General features: G+C 40.7%; 1 protein-coding gene across 9 annotated transcripts in view; it reads left to right on the top strand.

Annotated features, from left to right (window-relative positions):
- The first annotated feature begins 1,204 nt into the window (after positions 1 to 1,204).
- Positions 1,205 to 21,494, top strand: part of GPCPD1 (glycerophosphocholine phosphodiesterase 1) — a 63,059-nt gene continuing 42,769 nt past the window's right edge. For 3 of the 9 annotated variants that reach the window (XR_004969955.1, XM_036322183.1, XM_036322188.1), the window contains exons 1-3: positions 7,614 to 7,690; positions 9,547 to 9,643; positions 16,908 to 16,992. Coding sequence is in view for 8 of the 9 variants with exons in the window: in XM_036322183.1 (XP_036178076.1) it covers positions 7,642 to 7,690; positions 9,547 to 9,643; positions 16,908 to 16,992 (231 nt within the window). In the remaining variant the exon portion in view is untranslated. Of the gene's footprint in view, positions 1,356 to 2,436; positions 2,567 to 3,805; positions 3,910 to 7,613; positions 7,691 to 9,546; positions 9,644 to 16,907; positions 16,993 to 18,449; positions 18,499 to 21,494 lie in introns of those variants that run through there. The other 6 variants (XM_036322184.1, XM_036322182.1, XM_036322185.1 and 3 more) reach the window with 6 other exon arrangements.

Below are 21,494 nucleotides of genomic sequence, written 5' to 3'. Positions count from 1 at the left end.
GACCCTTTAATACAGTTCCTCATGTTGTGGTGACCCCAATTTCATTGTTACAAATTGAACATAATTGAAGCATAGTGATTAATCACAAAAACAATATGTAATTATATATGTGTTTTCCGATGGTCTTAGGCGACCCCCAGGTTAAGAACCTCTGATTACTAGAAGCTGTCTAAAGCTAAAGCTCATCTAAACCAAACACCTCATTAGGCTCATTCCAACCAATTTACAACTCAAGCTATCTCTCTTATGCGTCATTCAATATTCCCTACAAAAGTGGTTCTTTTTCATTTTCAGTATTTCACTAATTTTAAGGAATCTGATAACATAACTTTTATGTTAATGGTTAGCCAGAAATTAAATTTGATGCTGGAAAGGTAACAGTTTAAGTTAGAGGTACCTAGCAAATACTGATCAATTGTCCTGAGACTATCAAAGGAGAGAAAAAAAAAATTCTGTTTTTTGTTTGTTTGTTTTGTTGTGTTTTGGTGGGGCCGATTATTATTATTTTTAAATAAGTAAACGACTACATCTTTGGCAGAGGATCCTTCTAGCTTTCAGAAAAGTTCCTTCAAAGTTCAATTTGCATAAACTAACCTGGGGATCTTGTTATGCAGATTTGATTGGGCAGGTCTGTGATGGTCCTGAGACTGCAGTTTTGACCGCTCCCAAGTGATGCCGCTGGCTTTACACCGTACTTTGCGTTGCCAAACATAGCAATTCTCAACCGCCGTAAGTCACCTAATTCTCGCTTTCAACTTTAAAATGTGGTCCAAATGTGCTTGTTTTGCAAGAGAAAAATTCCCAGAAAACATCTGGCCTGCTAATTTTCTTCACCTTCTAACGGGGAAAAAAAACGCCATTCAGATTTACATCGCCAGCCTCCACACTTGGCGACCTTAAATAGGCTCTGGGACCAAGGAGCCCGTCTATGACCCAGCGCTACGTCTCCTCCGTGTCGCTGCGCGTTGCGGCTCCGGGTCTGCAGAAAACGCCGACCGCGACCGCGGGAGCCCGGGGGTTGCCCGGCGACCCCAGCCGCTGACGCCACTCATTTCCAGGAACCCAGGGCCCACCCTCCCTCCCCCCGCGCGCGACCGCCGATTGGCCGGGAGGGCGCCGGGCGTGACGCAAGGCCCCGCCCTCCCGTCCGTCCGGCTCCGCCCCGCGGGGTGGCCTGGCGGTTTGGTCTGGAGCAGCTGAAACCGGTTTGAGCGCAGCCGCTTTCTGCAGCCGGGCGACGCCGCGGGCCACCTTGGGGAGCGCTGGCGAGGCGCGGACGCCGGAGCCCGGCAGCTCGGCCCGCGGCACTCGCTCTCGGGCGCGGCGGCGGGGACCCGCGGACGCGGACCCGGCAGGTGAGGCGGGCAGCCGGGTGGGCCGGGAGCTCGGTGCGGGGGCCTGGGCGGCCACTCACGTGGCAGCCGAGCTGTCAGGGCGGCCCGGCCCGGGGGACACGGCGGGGCGGGGGGGTGCCGGGACCGGCGGCGGGTCCGAAGGGTGGGCTGGGTCCCCCCAAGCCCGGGCCGGGCACTGCCTGCCGGGGGAAACACCGGCCTGGACGTTCCCTTGGGTAAGTCGGTGGGTAGCATCTTTATTCGACTTTTATTGTTTGCTGCCACGTTTCCGCTGGGCTGGCTGGCTAGCGCTTAGTTCCTCTCGGGGAAAACACTGTGAAGTGTTTTCGATCTGCCGGCATGCAGAGAGCATAGGACCCCCGGAGTACACGGAGGACCGAGTTCCGGAGCGAGGACACACAAATGCAGCGGAGGACCCGCACCCACCGCGGGTCCCGGCCCCCAGCCCCGCGCCACGCTCTTCATCGACCCCCGCGTCGCGGTGTTTTGACAACCGCTTATTTTCTGCCATTGCCCTAAGCACGAGGTCCAGGCCATGCTTGGATAATCCAGTTACTCCAAGAATCCCAAGTGCCTTGCTCTCCCAGGAAAAGGTTCCAGGAATAGACAGACTGCGGTGCCCTCGACATCGTTTGCCCGATGAGCTCGGGGAGAAAGCCTCCCTCCACGGGGTGCCTCGCCAGCCCCCCTGCCCCCCCGCGGCCCTGTTCCAGGGGAGGTCTGCCCTCAAGTCGGCCCTGATTTGTAGAGAATTCTGTCACCTTGAGGCAGCTGTGGAGTCCGATGTGGCACCGGCAGAGGGGAGCTGATGGCCTCAGGCAGGATGTTTGGACCTGAGGATGTTTTTGTGTTGCTGTTTTTTCTTCTTTTTTTTTTTTTTTTATGATGTCGTCTTTATCGTCTTTCACTGTCCCCCTTTTTCTCCCCGGCTCCTGCCCTCTACTCCTCTCCTGCATGTTTCTCCATCTTGCTACATTTCTGACAGTTGTGACTTAGCTAAAAAGTAAATACCGGCTATCAGTACTTTTTCCAAACTCCTCATGTGCTGGCTACAGGTCACGCAATATAAACAGGTAGAACGGCACAAGGTCCTACCTGTTTTTGGTTTGGAGAGGCCCTGGCCGGGTGGCTCAGTTGGTCACACGTGCTAAGGTTGCGGGTTTGATGCCCCAGTCAGGACACATTCAAAGAAGCGACCAAGAAAGGCATAAGTAAGTGCGACAACAAACTGATGTTTGTTTCTCTCTCTCTCTCTCTCTCTCTCTCTCTCTCTCTCTCTCTCTCTCTCAAAATAATTTTTTTAAAAATTAATTTTAAAAAGAACTAGGGCGAGCCAGTATTCTAGTCAAAATAAGACTTAGAAAAGTTGGACTTAAAGAAATAATGACCACAAAATAAATCTCACAGTGGCAAAGTGAGTAAAACTTTATGTACAAAAAGTAGGTTGATGAATCAAATCCTGGTGTTTAACTTAACCAAGAAAAATATATGAAGTATATATGAAAAGGAAAACGTTTCGAAAGACTTTACTGCGTTGTTTAGAAAGTGATTAAGGCATTAACTTGGCTTAATGAAATCCAGAAATCCTTTCTTAATAAAAATTTCTTCATGTCTGCATACATTTTACTAAAACTGGCTCAAAGTATACTGTGGTCAGAGTAGTGGGATCATAATGGTCCTCCACCAAACAAAGAAATTAACTCAGGAAAATGTAGGCATTTCCTATAGTCCTTTCTTACAGCCAGTTATGATACTCAAAGCTGTTGGTGTCTAGGAAAGAGCAAAGAGAATCGGAAACAGCTTTTTCTTTGGAAAAAAATTGGGGGAAAGGAAAACAGTGAGAGATGTTCTTTTTGGCGAGAGAAACATGTTTTAGCTAAAAAAATATCTTTAGCTTAGCTCTAAGTTAAAATGTTCTTATACCTTGGTTTGCTTAAATCTCCTTTTTGTCCCCTAAGCTGGTAAACTAGTAAGGTCACATATTGGAATAGTTTCTTTGACTAAAAGAAGAGAGTAAAATTTATTTTGCTAGGTAGTGTAAACTCAAATATTTTAAAATGTAAGTTGCAATGTCATATTTTGCTAGTTGCTTGAGTCTTTAAAAAATATTAAAGTAGTGTTAAATGCTACTCAAAATCTCAGATAAGAATGCTGTTTAATATTTATCTAAAAGAACGAAATGGAGGTTATATTAAAAAACCAAAAACCTTTGTCAGGAAGCAGTCTATAAAAGAGTGATAGGTGAGTTGATTAAATGATATATAAAATTACATATACAGTCAGCTCATGTATGTAGCATTTTTCATCTTATTTTATGTATATTTGGAAGACCTCCCCTGTTCAAGGTTTTTGTTTCTTTTTGTTTTGTTTTTAACGAAGAGGAAGTGTTATTGGGTGTGTAAATTTCATGTTTTCACCACAGAACAGTATTTTACTTAGTCACCACTGTTTTTGTGATAGCTGGTGCTTGGGTGCTTCAATCCTGCACCAGAATTTTGGCTTCTGTCCACGATCAAGTAAACTGCTGTAGCAGCAGCTCTCCCAGCTTTTATTGGTATGGTATTAAACTGGGGGATATGGGGTGGAAATTAAACAAAATTATACTGCTTTTGGCAATATAAGTGGAAGATGATGCTTTGTTGACATTTGGGGAAGTTTTGTAGGGTTATCTTTGTGCTTTTTTAGCTTTGTATAGTACTGCAGCTTTGTATTTACTGCAGCTGTGTCCAGCAAGTTATTATAGCCGCTCTTACAAACAACCTTAAGAATAAGAGACTCAAGTTTAATGACCAGTTGATTTCCCTTTTATTAAATTAAATTTAGATAATTTTCTCATTTAATGCAGTAGAAATTTAGAGATAATTTTTTTAGCAGTTGTTAAATTTAATGCATGGGAATAATTACATCTGATTTCCCTAAAATTGGTTAAAATAGTATTCACCTATTAGTTGATCAATTTTGAATAACTGTACTGTAATTATGTGGACAAGACTCTCCTTAGTTGAGAACTGTGGTAGTAAACACTGGGTGAAAGTATGTTATTGGTTGAGATTGAGGTTGGGTATTCAGCAATTTTGCTGGATAATGGAGCTTTTGCTATGTCTCAAAATTAATTCAGAAACATAAAATTTAAGCTTTTATGCTAGCCTTAAGGTTTCTTTTTGATATAAATTTAAATGGAAGATTGCAGTGCTTCAATAAGCCATTTTATTAATTAGAAAAGGAAATATTTATACTCAGTGTTATATACTCAGGTTCATATCAGATGTCATGTTAAAAAGAGAACTTTTTAATATATATATATGTTTTTTAATATATTTTCTTGATTTCAAAGAGGAAAGGAGAGGAAGAGAAAGATAGTAACATCAATGATGAGAGAACCATTGATTGGCTGCCTCCTGCACGCCCCCTACTGGGGATTGAGCCCACACCCTAGCATTTGCTCTTGATCCGAATTGAACCAGGGGCCCTTCAGTCCGCAGGCTGGTACTCTATCCACTGAGCCAAACCGGCTAGGGCAAAAGAGAACTATTAAGATTTTTGGATAATAATAGGCTATTTGGAGTGGTTAACAATCAAGGTATTTTTAGATTGAGGATATTTTTCAGCAGTGTTAGAACTGGATGTATGTGCTTTAAATAGATCATGTTTACTCTTAGAAAGTACTAGTAGATTAGTGTCCTGGTCCCCGGAACATGCAGGAGGCAACCAATTGATTGTGTTTCTCTCACATCAATGTTTCTCTCTGTCTTTCCCTCTCTCTCCCACTCTCTCTCAAAAAAAAAAAAAAAAAATTGCTGGAAATATTCTCAGGTGAAGATTAACAACAACAAAAAGGAAGTAGATTAGATATCTTAGAAACTATTTTGAGGAAGGACAGATTTTTCTCCAGTGCAGAGTCTTGGGTTTTCTAACAAGTGGTCAAGCTGCTAAATAGGGAAGTCTTTATCCAAGTATAACATGAAGCCACATTGACTGATGGTCCTGTTTATATATATTCAACATTTACATTTTCTGATTGATGTAAATGGGATGATATATAGTTTATAGCTAACATTGAGCCTGGACTCTTTAAAAAAATTTTTTTGAAAATTTATTTATTGATTTTTTTAAGAGAGAGAGATGCATTTGTTATTCCACTTATTTATATAGCATTCATTGGTTGATTCTTATATGTGTCCTGACTGGAGATCGAACCTGCACCCCTGGTGCTTTAGGACATTGCTCCAACAAACTTAAGCCATACAGCCAGGGTGAGCCTCCACTCTTGATCCCCATAGCTGCCCCCTGTGGATACAAATTAATTAGAGATCAGGTTTCTCAATCTCAGCCCTGTTGATATTTGGAGTTGGACAGTTATGTGTGGAGAGCTGTTCTGTGTGCATTCTATGGTGTTTAGCAGCTCTCCTGGCCTCTACCCACTAGATGCCAGGAACATCTCCCCGGATTGATTGTGGCAACCATAAATGTCTCTCGACATTTGGAGGGCAAAATTGCCTCCAAGTGAGAACAGACTGATAGTTGCCAGGTGAGAGTGGAATTGGGTGATGAAAAAGTGAAGGGATTAAGAAGTACAGATTGGTAGTCACAAAACAGTCACAAGGGCAGCATAGGGAATGTAGTCAATAATATTGTGTTAACTATATGTGGTGACAGGCAGGTACTAGATTTATCAATCAGGGGGATTACTTCATAAGTTATATTAATGTCTAACCTCTAGACTGTGCACCTGAAATGAATATAATACTGAATGTTGGCTATAATTGAAAAATTTAAAAACAAGCTGTATATTCACTTCATAAAATTTTTTTTAAAAATGCCTCCAATAAGAGTCACTACTATAAATCTATCTGCCTTGTCTTAGAAGTGTAGTAGCAGTATTTATTAAATGACCATTGCAGAGTAGTGCTTGTGTTCACAGGGAGCCAAGGGAGAACAAAGGGGAAATAGAAGAATGAATCACTATGAAAGGTTCTTTAGGACTTAGGTATATGCCCTGATTGGGAATCGAACCTGCAATCTTGTGGTGTGTGGGACAACACTCCAACCAACTGAGCCACCCGGCCAAGGCATGTTCTTTCTATATTTAAATTCTATAACCTTCTTGATAATTGGCATTATATATTTAAAAAGAAACCTATTTCCTATCGTCCCTCAGGTACTTAAATTAGAGGATGGTAAACAGATTGATTTGGCTGGGGGAAATAGCAAAGAAGTGAAAATTCAGAGAGAAAAAATGTGGATAAGCGATTAAAGACATCAAAGGCTTAGGGGTTTAGATTTCTGTAAATAATCAAAGTGATTCCAAGAATATGGAGATTTAGAAGCCAAAATACTGGTAGGAGAATTAGGGTTATAAATGAAGTTCAAACTTTAGAAAGAAAGGCCTATATATATATATTATATATATATAATCAAATACAGGGTTTGGTAATAAATTGCAAAGTTGATACTCTAAATTTTTTTAAGTCTGCAGAACTGGACTTGATGGTCCTCAGGATAATAAAGAGAAAATCTGAAGAGTGACTTGTAGCAGAAGGTGTTTGGTTGTTTGTCATTAGCTACAAGAAGCACATTCTCAAACTTGTTGCAGAACATGACTAGTTTGTTTCAGTGGGTGATATTTTGTTTTTTGGTTGTTTTCCTGTTACTGAAGTTAAAATCTTTCTGTTAAGGTACAAATCTTCTCTTGAGCCTCTATTTTTCTCTATCGTTTTTTTCCTTTCACCATAACATGGGCCTGTGCAGGAAAGACAGCTGCTTATCAGAAGAGAAAGTATGTGACAAGAGAATCTGCATCCTTTAAAAAAAAAGGGGGGGGGGGAGGTCACATTTGTTTTGCAATTTTTATGGTTCATATATTCTTATGGAATAGGTCTGTAACATTAAGTCCCTAAAACTTGTTAGGTACTTCCTAAGTAATTCAGTCTCTATATAAGGTCTGTGAAGTCTTTTGCTCACAAGTTAAGATTCTTTTTTTTTTTTGCCATCTTAAAAATATTTATATTGAAGATTATAAAGCATGTATACTAACAAAATAGAAAAACGTAATCAACTTTAAATGGTATACCTTAACAAAATTTTTTTTAGCTTAAATGGCCAAAACATTCCTTTATATTCACATCATAAATTTTATTGGACCAAGAAGCTGACAAGTTTGTTCAAAAGTGATAATGGATAGCATTTTTGTTTTTGTATAGCTGTCTAGAGCTAATATTTTCATATACTATAAATGACATCTTCTCTTTTTCTTCCTAGCACAACATCCTCAAATAAATCCATCAGAATGACACCTTCTCAGGTTACCTTTGAAATAAGAGGAACTCTATTTCCAGGTATTGTAAATGAGCATTTTTCTTATCTGGTTTATCTTAAATATGGAGGTGTTGTTAGATGAAAATATCTTTATGGCTTGTCTTATACCAGAAATGTGCTTGGAGCATAGTAAACTCAGGGAAAAACAAACGAAAAACCTAATATTTTCCAAGAAAGCTGTGATTTTATTTAATTTTGCATATGACAAAGATAATTGGGCTATGATTTTTAAATAGCATAAAAATAAGGGAAATTTTGCTAGTGCAAGAAATTAGAAAAATACTTGGTTAAGATAACTTTGTTCCCAATTTATAAATTTTTATTTTTAGCTTTATTGTGTTTTTTTTTTTTTGCTGTCTACTTAAGCAGTGTGAAATAATTTTTATGTAAGATAGCATGTCAAAACAGTATTGTCCTGGGTTATATACCTCCTTGTTTAATATACTCTGGCTATACTAGGCAGTTCCTCAAATCTGTTGCATTTCTTTTCTAGAACCATTGGAATTTTCTCAAATTATTTCCTCTAGATCTGTGTTCTACCCCACTTAACTTTCTTTACTGTAATCTCCCATACTTTCAACTAGATTAAGGTCCCTATTTATCCTTTAAAAAAGAAAAATCAGGGAAGGTATAATAACCTAAGTTTATTATAAGAAATATGGTTACTTTAAAGGATATAAGTATTTCAAATATTTTGACATGAAATCTTTGTACTCAATCACCCTGTGCTTTACGCATGTATTTAGAACTCTGAAAACTCCTGAATGATTCTCATACCTATAATTTTAGTTAGGTTTTATAGCCCAAGCTTACAAAATGCTCATTCAGGTGGCTAAACCAACTGTAATTCTAGTTTTTCCAGAGTAGTGCCTAAAGCTAGAAACCGAGCTACTATCAGAATGTGAAGGAATTTGTCTTGACCTTTGTCATTTGGGTTCAGTTCATTATATTTTTCTTTATGAATTTTAATTATATTAGTTCAGAAAGTGTTGATATAAGTCAAAGACTTCCGTGTGTTTATATCCAGGAAGGTGGTAGACTTTTTAAAAAATATATTTTTTTAATGATTTCAGAGAGAAAGGGAGAGGGGGAGAGAGAGATACATCAGTGATGAGAGAATCATTGATCAGCTGCCTCCTGCATGCCCCCTACTGGGGACCGAACCCAAAATCTGGGCATGTGCCTTGACCAGGATTCAAACTGTGACCTCCTGGTTCATAGGTTGATGCACAACCACTGAGCCACACCCGCCTTGCAGAAGGTTTAGACTTTTGCTAAATAAATGAAATTTAGCAAATATAGATAACTATATGTTGGTTTGTCTATTGATGAGAAGTGTTCTGATGACAGTCATTTTTATAAGGTGTACTAGATTTTTCAATGTCTTTTTTTTTTTTAGGATATTTATTGTTGTTACATTGCTTCTGTCCCACTGATAATTTTCTTGATCTTTAACTTGCTAATAGCTACTGTTTGAATTTCAGGAAATATAAATTATTATTTCTTTAGAATACTTGTATGCATTTAGCGATTGCCCCTTTAAATTGGAAGCTCCCTAGAGGGCAGGAACTATGGTTTGATTAGTCAGTCATCTTGGTGCTTTTTATTGGCTCAATAAATATTTGAACAAATGAAGGAAAGTTCATTCCTCCACATCCCTCTTTTTCTCTGGTTTTGGGTATGTAAAGGTGGGTCAAGTTAATAATGCAGATGCTTGTGTAATACCTGAATCTAAACCCACGTTTCCAGTGGGGTCCTCCATCTTTGCTAAAGGGTACTCTGCATCCGGTCAAACTAATACAACTGACTGATCTTTAAAACTAAAAGTGGGAACTTTTCTATTTATGCCACTGTAACTGGTGTTCTGTTTCTTTAGGAGAAGTTTTTGCTATATGTGGAAGCTGTGATGCTTTGGGAAACTGGAATCCTCAAAATGCTGTGGCTCTCCTTCCAGAGAATGAGACAGATGAAAGGTAAGCATCGAAATGTCAGGTTACAGAATAATTGCAATGTTCAGATTATAAATTGGGGGCTAAGATGGCTTGGTATGTTTTTCTTCTTTTAATTTTAATTTTTATCAAAGTTATCACATGTATGTAGATGATAAAGAGTGAAATAGCTTTACAAAGTTTGCTGTGAGGAAAAAGTTCATGTTCCTCAGTTTCTACCTCTCAGATAACCATTTTCAACTCTTAGTTGGTTTTTCTGGTACCACCACATCTTGCCTTATAATAGACAAACATGTAAATTGACCATCCCTTCGCTATGCTCACCAGCCAATCAGGAGAGTAAGCAAATTAACCCAACAAAGATGGTGGTTAATTTGCATACATAGGCATGACACAGTGGAGCGAGATGGAAGGCTCTAGCTGGAACAGCGAAGGCCTGGGTCCTGGGTGCCGGAGGAAAACCGGTGCCGGCAGCCAGGGGAAGGGAAGGCCTATTGCATGAATCTCTTTGTGCAGTGGGCCTCTAGTTTCTAAATAATAGACTTATATTGCTATTTCTTTTCTTTTTTTAACTTTTAGGCAGTATCTTTTGGTTTCTCAGTACATATTCTTGATAAAAGATTTAATTTTTGCTCTAAAGTAACTTTTTTTCAGATGTGTATAGTATTAACTAAAAGTAACAGAATGGAGCACATACTTGTTTAGATAGTTAAGCTAAGGTAATGAAATGAGTTCGCTATGAACATTAAATACAGCACTAAACTTAGCATGGGTATATTGGGAAAGGTAGATCTGGGTGTCGGTTTCAGTTCTGCAGTTAACTGTGGTCTTGGGTACATCTAATATCTCTAGACCTTGGTTACCTCATTTACACAGTAAAGGGGTTAGGATAGAATCAGTGAATGTCAACAAAGGTGGTGCTTCTCTACTTGGGAATATCTGGAAATGTTATAGGTTGTATGTGTGTGTGTGTGGTGGGGGGAGGTGGTAAGGAGGGATGAGATTCTAAATAGTATATAAATATATGCAATACCCCTAGGGAGAAATACTAAATTTGGTGATTATGAAGCTCAAATTCTGTTTTCCTATGGAGCAGCACTACTAAAAGTGTGGCCTGTGGACCAGTGCTAGACAAAAACCTTTTTTTTTTTTTTTTTAAATCAGTGCACGATATGAGAAATATACACATTGAGAACAAGCATTTGGAAATGTTTATGGCAGTTTGACATGCTAGGGCATCCATGCATGTCACCATGGACACACCTTGTTGAATGGGTACTGTTGCAGGACAGATTAGGTAAAACAAACGAGCAAACAAAAACTGGTCCTTTGAAGCAGATGGCTTGAGAAGCACCGATGGCAAGGCAAAGGAAAATAAAACAATACCCTAATGTAAGCAAAGAAAAAGAAAAACAAAAAATACATAGAACATCCTTGTCACTATTTGTCATTTGTCATTTTCTCAACCACAAGTAAAGTTGGAATCACAGAGGAAAGGGATGTTGAGTCCTTTCAAGTGGCTATTTTCCCCGTGACTTTTCGGATCAGCCAGTTCTATGAAGTGAAATTTGTATTTTTCTGAACTGTTCCTAAAATACCCCTCTGCTCAGAACTTTTGAGCTTCCCTGTCACCTATCTTAAGTCCATTTCATCCAGCCTCATCAAAATGATGTGAATAACATGAGGCAACACCTAACAACTTAACTTGAGACCAGCCATTTTTCACATTGTTGGCATACACTGAAATATATTGATTCATATATGGCAGATAAACAGCTTCACAAGCAGAAAGGAAGTAGATAATACAAAATTATACAAGAAGATAATAGAGAATAGGTGGCCTTCGCATCGAAGTGTTCTGTACCCCTTTTTCACAGTCTCTTAAGCCTCTTCATACCTACAGGCTTGTGGTGACAAGAGCTTTGTTGGGTTTTTTTTCTACTTAGTTAATTTGAAGGTCTTGGTATTGTTTCCTAACAATGCAGAAAATATGACTCACTTTGGTTTTACTTGCTCTCCTTATAGATTTTGGGGAAGGATTTGAGGGCAATTCAAAATCATGCAGGTGCACTAAACCTTCTCACTTGCCTGGTTTATTTTTAATTTCATTAGGTTATGTTCATTCTTGCCCTCACTGAGCAGTGCCATTTCATTTTTAACTTCGCTACATTTGCTTAGAGAACTAGAGTGAAAAAGACTAATTGCTTTGCTTTCCATCTCTTTTCTTTATTTAGTGGTTGTTAACCAGAGGTGCACATTAAAATAACTTCTGAGGTCTTTTAAATTATACACCTGCCTAATCGTGACCAGTGTGGCTTAGTTGGTTGGCTATCGTCCTGTGCACCAAAAGGTTGCCAGATTGATTCCTGCTTAGGGCACATGTCTGGGTCTTGAGCTCTATCCCTGGTAGGGGGCATGCAGGAGGTAGCCTATCGATGTTTTACTCTCACATCTTCCTCTCTCTCTAAAAATCAATAAACTGTTCTTTAAAAAGATATATATATATATATATTCCTAGACCTTTTTCCTGGATTGAGAAATAATGCATTAGAGAAGGGCCCCAGTATATTTTTCAGAGCTTCTCACCAGTTATAGTGTGCACATCTGGGGCTAGTTTTATACACTCTAGCTTACTGTTTTATGGATGAAATAGTACTGGGAATTTGCTGCCTCCCCCCCCCTCCCTTATTTTTTTTTGGTAGCAGAGATGGGAAATAAACTTCACCTTATAGTTGGTAGAGTTTGCTTGGAGTCCTGTGTTGAAAATGATTCTGAGCCTATCAGGGAAAAGTAATAGGGGTACATATGCCAAGCATTTGCTCTCCTTGCTTTAGAGCTGTGATTCTCAACCAGTCATATATCCAGTGCCCTATGAAATTTTATCAAATTCCATATGATCAGGCTCTGCCCCAGACCTATGAAAGCAGAGTCTCCCAGGAAAAAGTCAGGGTATGTGTATTTTTTAACTACCATATTTTTCTTATAGCTGAAGCTAAGACTATGGGTGACAGCTGGCTGTGGATATTTCTTAGGAACTACAATTGAGTCAGAGTGAGGATACTGCCTAAAGCCTGTCTTGGCAGCCAGGTGGGAAGCAGTGCTAGCCATCTGGTGTCATGGAAGAACATTTGGAACTGCCGTTTATTTACTGAACTGTTCAGGTGGAATTAATGTTTGGGTAATGGTCTATGACAGTGGCTCTCAAACATAAGTGTTTGTCATCAGAGTTACCAGTTAAATGATAGATTGTGTCCCCCCCTCCCCCCCAGACTTTTTAATTTAACAGGTTTAGGTGTGGCCTAAGAATTTGCATTTTCTTTTCTTTTTTTAGAATTTGCATTTCTAATAAGCTCCTAGGTCAGTGATGGTGAACCTTTTGAGCTAGGTGTGTCAGCATTTTGGAAAACCCTAACTTAACTCTGGTGCCGTGTCACATAAAGAAATTTTTTGATATTTACAACCATAGTAAAACAAAGACATATTTTTGATATTTGTTTTATACTAGAGGCCCGGTACACAAAAATTTGTGCACTGGGGGTGGGGGTGGGGGAGGGGAAGAATCCCTCAGCCAGGCCTGTGCCCTCTCACAGTCTGGGACCCCTCGGGGGATGACCATCTGCTGGCTGAGGCCTGCTCCCCAGGGGATTGGGCCTAAGCTGGCAATCAGACATTCCTCGGGCAGCCCGGCAGCCATCAGGGGATGTCCACTTGCCAGCGGGGAACAGACCTAAGCTGCAGTCGGACATCCTTAGCGCTGCTGAGGAGGCATGAGAGGCTCCCACCACCACCGCTATGCTGGCAGCCATCAGCCTGGCTTGTGGCTGAGCAGAGCTCCCCCATGTGGGAGCTCACTGACCATCAGAGGGCAGCTCCTGCATTGAGCGTCTGCCCCCTGGTGGTCAGTGTGTGTCATAGTGACCAGTCATTCCCAGTCTTTCTGCTATTAGGGTCAGTTTGCATATTACCCTTTTACTATATAGGATAGAGGCCTGGTGCACGGGTGGGGGCTGGCTGGTTTGCCCTGAAGGGTGTCCCGGATCAGGGTGGGGGTCCTGCTTGGGTGCCTGGTCAGCCTGGATGAGGGGCTGATGGCTGTTTTCGGGCTGCCCGCACCCACTTCAGGGGGGGGGGTCCCCACTGGGGTGCCTGGCCATCCTTGATGAGGGGCTGATGGCTGTTTTCAGGCTGCCCGCTCCTGCTTCAGGGTGAGCGTCCCCACTGGGGTATCTGGCCAGCCTGGATGAGGGGCTGAGGGCTGTTTTCAGGCTGCCTGCACCCCCTTCAAGTTGGGCGTCCCCACTGGGGTGCCTGGCCAGCCTGGATGAGGGGCTGAGGTCTGTTTTCAGGCTGGCCACACCCTCTTTAGGGTGGGCGTCCCCACTGGGGTGCCTGGCCAGTCTGGATGAGGGGCTGAGGGCTGTTTTCAGGCAGGCCAAGCCTGCAACTGAAGCTTCCAGTCTCTCCTTTTTCTTTTTTTTTTAATTCTGGGACTTATTTACCTCCTGTAATTGAAACTTTGTTGCAGCTCCAACTCCGAGGCTGGCTGGCTGAAAGCAGATTTCTGGGGTTTGTTTAGCTTCTATAATTGAAACATAGTTGCATTTCGGAGCTGTTGCTTTCAGGCTCAGAGCTGGGCTGCGGCAGGCAGGCGGGGAACCTTGGCTTCCTCCATCGCAGGAGCAACCAAACCTCATGTTCGCTTCAGCTGTGTGACTGCTGGCCACCATCTTGGTTGGCAGTTAATTTGCATATCACCCTGATTAGCCAATGGGAAGCGTAGCAGAGGTATGGTTAATTACCATGTTTGTCTATTATTAGATAGGACTAGAGGCCTGGTACACAAAAATTTGTGCACTGGCGGGGGAGGGGTGTGTCCCTCAGCCCCACTTGTGCCCTCTCGCAGTCTGGGACCCCCCAGGAGATAACAACCTGCTGGCTTAGGCCCGCTCCTGGGTGGCAGAGGGCGGGCCCAATCCCTAGGTGCCTGCCCCGCAGCTCCTGGTCAGGCTCAGAGCAGGGCCGATTGGGGAGTTGGGGTGCCGCCCCCTGTCATGCACAGAGCAGGGCGGATCAGGAGGTTGCGATGCCACCCCCAGTCACGCTCAGGGTAGGGCCAATTGGGGGGTTGGAGCGCCTCCCCGTCACACTCAAGGCAGGGTCGATGGGGAGGTTGCGGTGCCACCCCCTGTCATGCACAGAGCAGGGTCCATCAGGGGGGTTGGGGCTCCATACCCTGTCACATACAGAGCAGGGCCGATCAGGGGGTTGGGGAGCTCCCCCCTGTCATGCACAGAGCAGGGCCGATCAGGGGGTTGGGGAGCTCCCCCCGTCACGCACAGAGCAGGGCCGATTGGGGAGTTGAGGTGCCGCCCCCTGTCATGCACAGAGCAGGGTGGATCGGGAGGTTGTGATGCCACCCTCAGTCACGCTCAGGGTAGTGCCAATTGGGGAGTTGGGGCGCCGCCCCCTGTCACATTCAAGGCAGGGTCGATGGGGAGGTTGGGGCGCTGCCCCCTGTCACCCACAGAGCAGGGCTGATCAGGGGGTTGGGGCACTGCCACACTCAGGGCAGGGCCGATGGGGAGGTTGCGGCTCCACCCCGTCACACACAGAGTGGGGCCCATGGGGGGGTAGGGGCGCCACATCCTGTCACAGAGCAGGGCCAATCAGGGGGTTGGGGAGCTCCCCCCATCAGGCACAGAGCAGGGCCAATCAGGGGGTTGGGGCGCCTTCCCCTGTCACGAACAGAGCAGGGCGAATAGGGAGGTTGTGGCCCCACCCCGTCACACACAGAGCCACAGGGCCATCAGGGGGTTTGGGTGCTGCCCCCTGTCACGCTGATCCCGGTGCCGGGAGGCCTTGCGGCTCCGCTGATCCCGGTGCTGGGAGGCATATTACCCTTTTACTATATAGGATAGAGGCCTGGTGCACGGGTAGGGGCCGGCTGGTTTGCCCTGAAGGGTGTCCTGGATCAGGGTGGGGGTCCCCACTGGGGTGCCTGGCTAGCCTGGGTGAGGGGATGAGGGCCGTTTTCAGGCTGGCGGGTGACTGAAGCTCCCAACCTCTCCTTTTTTCCTTTTTTTTTTTTTATTCTTGGATTTATTTACTTCTACGGCTTTCACTGGAGCTGAGTGCCGGCTTTAGCTCAGACCTTGGCTGCTGAAAGCAGGTTTCTGGACTTTGTTTACCTTCTGTATTTGAAACTTTGTTGCGACTCCAGCTCTGAGATCCCGGCTGACTGAAAGCAGGTTTCTGGGGTTTTGTTTAGCTTCTATATTTGTAACAATGTTTCTTAGCAGCTCAGAGCCCAGCAGGCAGGCGGGGAACCTTGGCTTCCTCCATCACTGGAGCAAGCAAGCCTCCCTGTTCGCGTCAGTTGCCCGGCTGCCGGCCACCATCTTGGTTGGCAGTTAATTTGCATATCGTCCTGATTAACCAATGGGAAGGGTAATGAAGTTACAGCTAATTACCATGTTTCTCTTTTATTAGATAGGATATTTAAATGCCATTTAACAAAGAAAAATCAACCAAAAAAATGAGTTCGCGTGTCATAGGTTCGCCATCATTGTCCTAGGTGATACTGACCATCCTTGGAGCCACACTTTGGATACTGCTGGTCTGTGGTTTGAAGCTAATAACCACTTCTAATCATGCATTGTAGTGAATTTTAGAATAGCATAGTTCAAAGGAGGACATTGGGTTGAAACAAGTAAGATACAAATACTGATTGCTTGGCTAGGAGAATAGCCAGAGTCTGGGCAGGACAGTTAGAACAAGGGACAATTGGGAACATGAGTTGCTGGCCTTGGCCCCAAAGCCTCTTAGCAGCTATGTAACATCTCTAGCCCGGAAAGCCTGACTCTAGTTTCCACCTCTGCACTACTTGCTTTTTCTGTTTAATACTTCTCCTGGCTCTTTGTATGGCTGGTTTCTTTCCATCATTTAGGTCTCAGCTAAGACAGTTCTTCCTCATTGAGGCCTCCCATCCAAAAGCCTCTTCCAGCACTTCCTGTCACATCAGGAAGTTCAAATAGCTCTTACAGTGTATGTTGCCTGGTTGTTTACCCACACAAGGAAGCAATCTTCTTGAAAATGGGGCTCTTTCTGCCTCATTCATCAATGTGTTTCCAGTGCTTGGTACAGATTAGACCTGGAGTAAATTTTGTGTAGGAATAAATAAGTGGTTTGGGTCACAGACCTTATTTGAGGGGTTTTATGAATTATGAAATTTTTATGCATTTTAGTTTGGTATTGATGTAGCTGTTTTAATTTTTTTTTTCCTTCACAGCATGTTTTGGAAAGCAACCATTATACTCAGTAGAGGAGAATCAGTTCAGTATCGCTACTTCAAAGGGTGCTTTTTAGAACCAAAGGTATGTTTTCTTCACCTAGTTTCCAGTTTCTTTAGCAGACTTCTTTCAAAAGCAACTAATTTAAGTTTGGAAACATTAAAAGTAAAGCGAGTTTGTATTGATCAAATAAAGAAAATAGAACTCTAGATTAATAACATTTTAGTACAAAAAGCAAGGAAGTAGCCACTTCAGAGACAGCTGATGTCTGTAATGGAATTTTTAAAAGACTAATAGTAAGTATGTTGTAGTATTGTTATCATGATATAGGTTTTAATGATAAATAAATATTTTTGATAGGTAGGTATGCATTTTCTGTAACTTTTGTAAACTAATTAGAAACCAGTTACATGGTTTTTCTTTTTGTTTTGTTTTTTAATCGTGAAGTGGTATAAGTACATTTAGAGGAGTATATAGCCAGCTTTTAGTGAATAATTATTTTTAAAAATTATTTCACAGCAGCTGTCTCTTAGTGGCTGCATTGTTTAACTGCTTTAAAAACTGAAGTAATTTCTCTTAGATTTTTTCAACAATGGTGTTGACAGACCAGGATCTTTCCTGAATGCCTTTGGAGTCTATTGAATATAAATCTGCTTGCTCAAAATGATTTATTATTTTGGGAGTGCTTTTGTATTTAGAAAAAAAGTTGATTCTTTTCCTCTTTTTAAAAGATACTCATTTGCTGAAAGGATTCTTTTCCTTCAGAGTTTTACCTTTGAGCACACTTGGGCTGCATGTGAACAAGGGCTTAGGCAGGAGCCTAGGACACAAAAAATGGATTAGAACTTTTAAGAAAATTTCTTCCCCTTTAGGGTCATTGAATACTTGTAACATATGAAAAATGCAAGCAGCCACTGTTACCTCATTCTCTTAGCCACCATTATAAAAAAAGAAAACTGACAAACCCACTTCTGCTGTCTTTTGCACCTATTACGTTATTACGTTTATTCCAAGAATATATTGTAAATACTCAGTAATTAAACTTAAATTACATTATGGTTAATCATTTTGTTGGCTTATCTTGACAATGGTCTCACTTTATGACTTAAAAAAAGAACATTTCTTAGTATAGGGATTATGCATCATGGCATAATTCTTCAGTACATATTGAACAATTATGCACAGACACATAGATCCACAGCACTCATGACGTTGAAAGCTTATTTGTGGATCCTGGTATGTGAAATTTGTAACGTGAAATCAACTAAATTTTACTTAAAGGGGCATTTGGACCAGAAAAATCATAATGAATCTTTTGGGCATAGTTTTCTAAAGTAAGACTGTTGTCAACACAGGTTGAAATAAGCCAATCTACAGTATTTCCCCTCTTCATTGAAAATGTAACCAAAAGCAGCAAATCAGTCCAAAATGCCTTTGAAAAAATTGGCAAGAAGTCTGCTTACAGTAAGAAACAAGTTTTTCCCCTTGTAATACTTGCAAAAGTTTACAGTATGTGTTGGTGAGTGTGTTTCTTTAAGTAGGTGCTCTGTATCGTGTACACATGTACCGTGTGATGCAGGGGCTGCCATGGTAAGTATGTTTTTCATGGAATAGAGTAAATACCTACATAAAATCCCATGCATATGGCTAGAGGGTTTTTCCCCCCCATACGCAAACTTAAAGGGACACTTTTTTTGTAAGTTGGTGGCGCTTTTTAAATGAAACTTACTTTTTAGTAAAAGTAATTATGAAACTGTCGCAATTGTGCATTGTCAAATGATAAAACTAATGTGCAAGGAATCTTAAAATCATGCAATGATGTAAATTATTGGAATATATATGTTATAAATATAAAGAATAATAGGAAACCAAAGTAATTATGAAAGCACTAAAAAGCTGAAATGGGTAATAAGTTTAATTTTACTGGTCAAAGTTTTAGAAGGTGATCTAAAGCAGTTGTAGAGCCTGAGCTAAAAACCTTGTGATCTTGTCACTTGACCTTTAGACTTTAGCTTCCTCATCTTTTAAATGAAGGGTTTGAACTATAAATTTCTTAGGTCCATAGCTTCTATTTTATTGTAAATAATGTAAAATTTTACCATTCATATTCTCTTATATTTTGCTCCTTCTGGCATATTCCTTTTAGTTTAGAAGTTGAGTCTGGCAGTCCTTTTTCTCTTAATTTTTCATAGCTACGTGTTCTCTTATACTTTGTAGATTAGAATAAGGTTAATATGTTGAATTTTAAGATAATTTTATTGGTGACAAATCAAAATACTAAGTTATATAAACATAGAAAGCAAAGGTAGTAGATATTCCTGGAATGAAAACATTGGTATGAGCCTGCATAGTCCATTAATTTCACATTCTCACCAAAGTAATTTTTGAGTTAACATGCAATTTAAACATTTCTTTAATCCATGTCCACCCCTTCTTTCTTGTGGCTAGAATTAGGGTAGTTACCTCATACAGAAGTGTTAGCCAATTTTTAATTATATTGTCTTTGAACTGCTTCCTTCATCTCAGTGTACGTAGCTCTTCATTTTGCAGTAACTTTCTGGTTCCAATTTTTAACATTCACTTATAATTAGATTCATTCTTTTATTTTATTCTTAATTTCTCTTGATTTTCATTTAGAACAGCCCAGGGTTATTTTGGCTTCTTTTTACAATGGTTTCTTTTTTTATTATTAAATATATTTTTATTGATTTTTAAAATATATATATTTTTATTGATTTAACAGTCATCCAGAGGCAGAGAGAAACATCAATGATGAGAGAGAATCATTGATCGGCTGCCTCCTGTACGCCCCCCCACTGGGGATCGAGCCCACAACCTGGGCATGTGCCCTTGACCAGAATCAAACCTGGGACCCTTCACTCTGCAGGCTGATACTCTATCCACTGAGTCAAAACGATCAGGGCTGTTTTTATTGATTTTTTATTTATTTTTATTTTTTTAGAGAGAGGAAGGGAGAAGGATAGAGAACTAGAAAAACATCAATGATCGGCTACCTCCTGCACACCCCCTATAGGGGATCGAGCCTGCAGCCCTGGGCATGGGTCAACCCCTGGCATGGGTCAGTGCTCAACCAGCGCTACACTGGCTGGGCTGTTTTGTAGTTTTAAGTGTATATACCTTACACATTTGAATTAAATATATTCCTAAATATTTTTATTTTATTTTTTGATGCTATTGTAAATGGATGGTGTTCTTTTAATTTCAATTTAACTATTTATTGCCAGTGGTTTATTAAATATAATGAAATTCTAAATGCTAAATACCCTCAGCTATTAACTTCATATTTGAACCATCGTATAGAGATATCTATCCACCTACCTTTGCTGTACTCCTTCCTAGGTGACCATTTTCCTTAATGGTCTTATTAAAAATAGTGATGCTTAAGTAACTATGGTCTGGCCTCAGACAGCATAGATAAAAATTCTTCAGAGATCCTTTTACATGCACATTTTCCCCAAAATAGTGGAAGAAAACAATTAGTAAAATATTAAAAGTGCACATTTACATTTTTCATGATAGTTAGAAGCAGTGCTATTACATAAGTATTTGATAATTTGTTTGGTGGTTTGTTAAAACAAAAATTTCAGTCTACATATTGGATAATATTTTAAATTTCTCTCAGTGCTTGATGTAGCTGAGTGATGTCAATAATTGTTTGAGAAGCAATCAGTAAGACACGTGTGTATGTGGAAACATAGTTTTGGGGTGTCTTTTTTCTTGTTTTGTTTTATTGTTTTGTGTGGTTTTTTTGTTGTCCTTGTTAGTATGCATGCTTGAAAACATTCTAGCAATCATCTGATTTAATATATACTAAATTGTAAAATAACTCCACCAGTAACTGCTAATGGAATACTGTCCTGGACTGATACTGTTTCTTTTTTTCTCCAAAGATACACCTTCCACTTAACTCCAAAATGCTTAAAATTGTGACAGCCTTTTACAGAATGGAGCTGTTCTTTTCTTTTATTTATTATATTTTTATTGATTTCAGAGAGGAAGGGAGAGCTGTTCTTTTTTTCTAAGATCTTGATTGTTTTTCATGGAATAGAGCCTTAAAAAGGATTGCATGTTTTGGAGTCACTATTGAGATTTTTAATATGTCAATGCTCAGGTTTTTAAAAAAAATTTAAAAGGACTTCAGTAAGCTAAAATTTAAGATGACCTTCTAAAGTTTAATAAATTAGTTATAACAATTTTGGAAATTCATGGTATTTTAAAACTTGGGTGTGTTTTTTTTCCTAATATTACAACACTTTGTGTACCAAACAACACAGATTTGTAGTGTGAATGCTAGTAGACACAATTGTAAGTCATCTGTTGAATTGGCCTTTTGGATTACTCAAATACTCCATTCTGTTCAAGCCCAAATTGTTGTATGCTGTAACTAAAACATATGAGGATGGAGTTAATTAAAATTACTACTAAAACATATACCCTATCAAATACTTAATCAACAGGGCTATTCTTATGTGCATGGTAAAGTTCCCCTGACAAATCAATTAAAACAAAAACGTCTTTTTTTCCCTCTACCCACTTTATTTTTATTTTTATGGATTTCAGAGAGG

The sequence above is a fragment of the Myotis myotis genome, unplaced genomic scaffold (genome assembly GCF_014108235.1).
Source record: "Myotis myotis isolate mMyoMyo1 unplaced genomic scaffold, mMyoMyo1.p scaffold_m19_p_9, whole genome shotgun sequence".
Lineage (NCBI taxonomy): Eukaryota > Metazoa > Chordata > Mammalia > Chiroptera > Vespertilionidae > Myotis > Myotis myotis.
The sequence above is the reverse complement of the archived record's forward strand: the minus strand, read 5'-3'. Positions and strand labels throughout refer to the sequence as shown.